Genomic DNA, 6,060 nt, shown 5'->3' on the forward strand with positions numbered 1-6,060 from the left:
GGAAATAAATAAAAAGTTTTATTTGCAGTTACTGAGAGGCATGTCTTTCAGACTGTGCCCCAGCATATTCAAAGTTGTCTTAAAACTGGTGCAATGTCCTTAACTGTTCTCAAAATACATTTGGAAACTTGGATTAAGATATTAAAAGATGATAATTAATTTTCATATATGCTAAAAAGAAGCGAGCCATTCTCTTTGTGAAGCCATCTTCAGACCAAGACTTGAACCTTCGAGTACATCTGTAATTTGTTTTATTTACAATGACTTCTTGCCACTTATGACAACATATAGTTCACAATTTACAAGATATGATTTACACCACTCGATCTGCTATAATCCATCTTGATATAACAATCGATCTTAAGTTAAGATTAGATGTAAGTTTAGATCTGATGCTTCTAGAGCAACATCTGTCATCTCAAACAATAAAGCTGATTTAGATTGTACCGACTGGCTTCTGTTTTCTTATTTTAGCTTTTAACAGATCATACCCACTGCTCCCTAACACTGCAAGTTCTCCTACAACATGTGATTACCAGCCCCCTCCACACACACATCATGAAACAAACACACAAATATCACAAAATAAATGGAAATAACCATTTAAAGTACAACCAACAATATGATAGGAACAGGCTGTTTTTTGTTTTTTTAAAAGCATAAATAAAACCTACATTGTTGCTATATTTGGCCTTAGTATTGAGGGCCAAAGACTTGCTCATGTTTTTATTTTGAGCATAAAGTAAGTATGTTAAACATTCATACACAAAAAAAAATTTCAAATATACAACAATAGTAAACGTCCAGGCTATGTTTATTCTTCAGGCAAATGACAAAAATCTGATTTGATTTTATTTTATTTTATTTTTGTGGGGTTTAGTTACACAGATCTGAGTGTTCACATTTATTTTATTATTTATTTTTAATATGATCTTGCCCATAGCTAATTTGAGCCACTTCGAAACATATTTCACTGACTCAAATTTTCAAAAATGTATTTTATGTATTTATTTGTCTCTATATTTACCTTTACTGTTACTGTTAACATAAAATAATGTCATCTAAGTTACTTGATTTTAAGACATTTGTTTAATAAAAGAAGTTGCTGCGACGTCTATGTAGTGTGGTTTGTTAGGATTTTATTTATTTATTTTTAACAAAACTTTATTGTAGATACAACCAAACAGGATTTGATATAGCTTTTTCTGTGGTGTAACATGTGAATTAGCCAATTTTCTGTATTTACTGGTACGTGTTTCATAGCACACATATGGATTATGCAAAAGAAAATACATACATGTAAATCTTCAAGGGCTCCTGCAAAAAACTTTATAACATATAAACAACGTTGTTGTTTAATTAAAACACTATTTTTGATTACTTATGGAGGATATTTTTTTCTCCCTCCAAGAAGCAAGACGGATTCATTTCTCTGCTACACCCGGACGTAGCACGGATGTGATTTGACGCCGTACCGGCTCCTCTTCCGGTCTCTTTTCCCACAGCCACTGGGCGAAAATGGTGAGCAGCAACGCTGACAAAGAGAAATCTTTTAACATCTGTTTAATCAAACGTTTATTTGAGACAAACTGACACTTTTCTGATGGCGTATAAGTAGCGGCACCTTTTAGTTAACGTATTTATAAGACAAATCAAATCATTTTGTGAAATTATAGAGCGTATCTGCAGCATCTGCCTAGCATTTTTCGCTAGCGTTAGCGTCAAGTCTGTAGTACCTGAAACGAGATTAAATTAAGAACGACGTGGAATAACTTGCTATGCGGATTTTAATTCAGTTTAAAGAGTTTTGTATAAATACTAAGCATGTGTTAAATTAACTTGTGGGGTGGCTAATCGTTTGTGCCGAGTCTTTACTTTAGTAAACCCTTAATTCATTGTCGGTATAAGTTTGTGAAAATTGGATACTAGACGTCTGTTTATAGAAGAGACTGACGCTTGCTTTTATTATAAATAATTCATTTGAGATTAGTGTTGAATCACAACCAACTATGTGTGGGTGATAAAAGTCTTGTCAATGATGTTACCAAACAAATGTCTGAACCAATGACTTTCTGTGATTCAATTATTTGTACTGAGACAAGACATTCCTCGATTGTAACGTGACTTTTTAAGTTTTTAAAGAATACGACTCTAACCTCTCTGATCTCTTCGTCCTCCCTCCTCAGACCAAGGGAACATCATCATTCGGTAAGCGCCGGAACAAGACGCACACCCTGTGCCGTCGTTGTGGAGCCAAGGCCTATCATCTGCAGAAGTCTTCCTGCGGCAAGTGTGGCTACCCCGAGAAGCGCAAGAGAAAGTGTAAGTTATGTAGGATATATTGTATATCCCATGTTGGGGATCTTTTAGCTTAAACTTCACTTACTTAATAGGTACTTTCTGTATATTGCTAGGATTTCTTTTTTTAACAAAGTAGGATCTTACTTTGATTCTAGACAACTGGAGCGCTAAGGCTAAGAGGAGGAACACCACTGGAACCGGCCGTCTGAGGCACCTGAAGGTTGTCTACCGCAGATTCAGGTGAGACGTGCCAGTGGGGGGAAAAACGCATGTTCAATTTAGATCACAGGAAAAAAAAACAAGTGATTTTGTTGTGGGAAAAAAAAGTAACAAGATGTCAGATTAAAACATAGTTTCCTCTGTTTAAACACAGTGTGCATCGACATTTAGCTTCCTCTGTGTTCCTCTCTTAAGTTGGAGCTAAAGTATCTTAATGAGTGTGTACACAAAAAAAGATGACTAATAATTTTTGTTAAAAAAAGAAGTTGGCCCAATGAGACTTGGATATTACTAAAACGTTCACTGACAGTGTTTTGTTGACATCACAAATTGTTGGGTTGGAGAAACACTGTCAAACTGAAACTAATTGCAAACACTGGGGGTTGTTGATATTCCCTGCAGGAAATATAAGCAAGATTCCTCCTGCTAACTTTTAATTCACAGAAAGATTAAGACTTGCATACAAATAGACACTGTTGCATGGTTTTATTCATTATAATAGAAATGTTAAACCAGAATTTTGGGATATTAGGCAGAATTTCTAACCATATTGTTTACGTCTTTCGAGTTTGGTTTTAGTGTAAACATTCTACGCAAAAACTTTGATATAAACAGTTTTAACTAAACAAATTTGTTTCCTTAAGGGGATGTAAGAGTTTTTCCTAGTTTACCTAGAGATGGCTCTAAACTAAATATCCGAGGGGAAATGATCAGACAGGTAGACTGCAAGGAGGGTTTATCTATTTTATTTACTTTAGTCATAAACAGAAAACATCAGCCATTCATCTAGAAATCCCACTTCCATTTAAAGTTTGACATGCAGCATAATTTAGTATTGTGCTCTCCACTTTACTACTGTATTAGAAATGCCACATACCATTTGTGGAAAGGGGAATCTGATTATCCATTTAAGACAAAAAGATTAACTCCTGGGAAAACCTGATGCTGAACTTCATGACCTTTGATGGAGAAATAAACAATATTTAGATTAGGGAAAAAAAATTTTTGGATTCCCTTTAGAGAAGAGCAACATTTTATTTTCATATGCACAATTGCTAGTTGCTTTAAATATCTTGCAGATTTAAAAAAAATATATATTAGTTCATTTAAAGTATTGGTAATTTATGAACAACTCTCCCTTTTTAGTAAAAAATCTTATTTGTTGCTAATTGAACTTTAGAAGATTGACAGCATATTCTGGCAAAACAAAACATTTATTTCCAAACAATTAACTTCAGGAAATTGGGAGGGAAAATTTCTTCTAAGTGTAAATCATGTCAATAGTTATTCATAGTTTTATACTTTTGACAAAAAATAGAGGATTATTGTTTTTGCAAGGAAGTGAAGCTATTTGAATTTTCATTATTCTTTACCTAATTATCCTGAGGGGGGGCGGGGCTAACCTGACAGTTTGTGTGACATTAGATCATGGCGTAAATGAATGTTAATTTACTCTAAGTATGCTGTATCAGTCTTGTTGGTTGTTTTGCAGCAAGATCACCCCTGTTTTTAAAGGAAATGGTGCCTGGCATTTTTATTATTATTTTGAAGTAGGAATAACAAATATCCTCAATGTCCTTAATTATCAACCTTTACATACTGACACACCTGAACAGTAACCAGTATCATGAGTTTAAGTTAATGTCAAATGGCTTTAACTTTGTTTTTTTTATTATTATTTTTGCAGGAATGGTTTCCGGGAAGGCACTACCCCCAAACCCAGACGTGCTGCAGTGGCTGCCTCCAGCTCATCCTAAATGAATCATTTTTGGTTTAATAAATGTGATGATAAATTGGAGTTTCAGTGTTGTGTCTTTTTTCAATTTTGTCTGGGGTCAGATGGGCAGGGGGTGAATCAGTTTGAGGCCAGAACTTTGTGGGTGGCCCAGTGGTATCTGGTTTTCAGATTCTGATTTAGACTAACTTTATTTGGATTTGTCTACAAAGTATTTCTCCAGGAAACTGCTAGTAGTTTTTAGAATACAAGAACTTGCTGTATCAGTGCTTCTCAGTAATTATTTCATGGATTATATGTAGAGGGAACAGACACAGACTTTAAGTGTCCTAATCTTTAAATTCTTTGAGCATAAAGATAATTAGCCTGATTGCAAATATAAGACACCAATTTGTTTCAAAGTTGGAAATAGGATTAAACCCAAATGCATCCATATGGGATGAATCTGAGGTTTGATGTTAGACTGCTGCATTTAGTATGTTTTCTTTTTTCCACATTAAAGATAAATTATTGTCTTTAATAAAAGGTAAATTCAATTTTAAGGTCTGAATTCTTAAAAATGTGTTCCTTTATTTCACTTCCATGCAGAACACCGTCATTGGCCCCATGTTTATATGGGCAACATCTAATTATTAGCTTATGAAATGTATCCCTTTTTTAAAATTGAAAATATAAGTGGTCTCATTTAAAAATCTCAAATGTTTGTGCTAAAAGTACAATTAAAATCTTGTCAACACTTTAAAGTTGAGCAAAATAGCACTTATAATGATGCCTTTGTACTCCATATTTATTATAATTGTAAATGTACAATTATAGTAAAGCTCTAAATAAGAATTTAAATCTCATCTTGCAAATATAAAGCATGTTAACAGTTTACTGATAACATCCTTGAAAGGTTTCTGTAGTTTAGTTTTTGACTTTGGATCTCGAGTAAAGTCATCCATTTATGATTTGAGCTGTTTCCATTTGGTTGCTGAACACAGAATTTGTTTTGCACAACACTAACAGTTTATGCAGCCAGGAGCAACTTTTGGGCAGAAATTGCTTCAACACACAGAGAAAACATCCCTGCTCTGCTGAGCTGAGGACGTTGAGTCTGCATTTTGCTCTTGCATATCTGCCAGGGATGAATTTCCTTCAGGTTGAGACAGCAGCCATGTTTATGTGATCTGGAAAAATACAGCTGGGAGATGATTTTTTTGGGGGGGGGTGGAGGCTATGAAATAAGTAAATATTTATAAAGCACTAAACAATGCTGAAACTTCTCCGAAGATGACCGTCTGTTTACAAGTGAGTCAAATGATTTAATTTTATGAGTAAGGCTGGGAAATGTCAGCGGAGGCAACCATATAAAGAAAAGCAACTTTCCTCCAAAGTGACCTAACTTTGGTAAAGAAAAGAACAGATGTGTTACTTGAAACGGGAAACCAACAGATTACACATAAAGATGCCAAAGGTTTTCCAACAAATGTAAATATTTTATCTGTTGAGATCTGGCAAGCTGACCTCTAACCTCGGTCTGGTTTCAGTCACAGATAAGCCCAGCAGAATTTTCCAACATTCCTCTGCATACTGGTGCCTGGTTTCTCCGTTTTACACAACCAGGACACTCCTCCACCTCTGGCAAAGCAGTGCTTCTGGCCAGCCTCTAGTTTCAAGTTGTTCCCATTACTTAGACTACAATCTATTTTACTGTCTTTCTGGTAGATTGCTGCAATCATTGCAAATGCCAAACATTAAGGTATAAGTTAAAGGTAAAACTTAATGCTTTTTTTGTATACATGCACTTAGTTGATGTAAGGTAA

General features: G+C 34.7%; 1 protein-coding gene and 1 non-coding gene across 2 annotated transcripts; both read left to right on the forward strand.

The window, feature by feature from the left end:
* The first annotated feature begins 1,402 nt into the window (after nt 1-1,402).
* rpl37 (ribosomal protein L37) lies at nt 1,403-4,318 on the forward strand. Its single transcript, XM_032569987.1, has 4 exons — nt 1,403-1,521; nt 2,187-2,322; nt 2,457-2,541; nt 4,208-4,318. Exons 1-4 carry the CDS (start codon nt 1,519-1,521, stop codon nt 4,275-4,277), a joined length of 294 nt encoding a protein of 97 aa, XP_032425878.1. The 5' UTR covers nt 1,403-1,518; the 3' UTR covers nt 4,278-4,318.
* LOC116725119 (small nucleolar RNA SNORD72) lies at nt 2,027-2,104 on the forward strand. Its single transcript, XR_004340327.1, has one exon. It is a non-coding gene; the product is annotated as a small nucleolar RNA SNORD72 (small nucleolar RNA).
* Nucleotides 4,319-6,060: the final 1,742 nt, after the last annotated feature.

The sequence above is a fragment of the Xiphophorus hellerii genome, chromosome 8 (assembly GCF_003331165.1).
Source record: "Xiphophorus hellerii strain 12219 chromosome 8, Xiphophorus_hellerii-4.1, whole genome shotgun sequence".
In the NCBI taxonomy this organism is placed as follows: Eukaryota; Metazoa; Chordata; class Actinopteri; order Cyprinodontiformes; family Poeciliidae; genus Xiphophorus; species Xiphophorus hellerii.

Excerpts from the sequence above, each read along its gene's own strand:
- rpl37 (XM_032569987.1), top strand. Across the intron at positions 2,323-2,456 it reads CGAGAAGCGCAAGAGAAAGT|ACAACTGGAGCGCTAAGGCT; the intron begins GTAAGTTATGTA and ends CTTTGATTCTAG. Across the intron at positions 2,542-4,207 it reads GTTGTCTACCGCAGATTCAG|GAATGGTTTCCGGGAAGGCA; the intron begins GTGAGACGTGCC and ends TTATTTTTGCAG.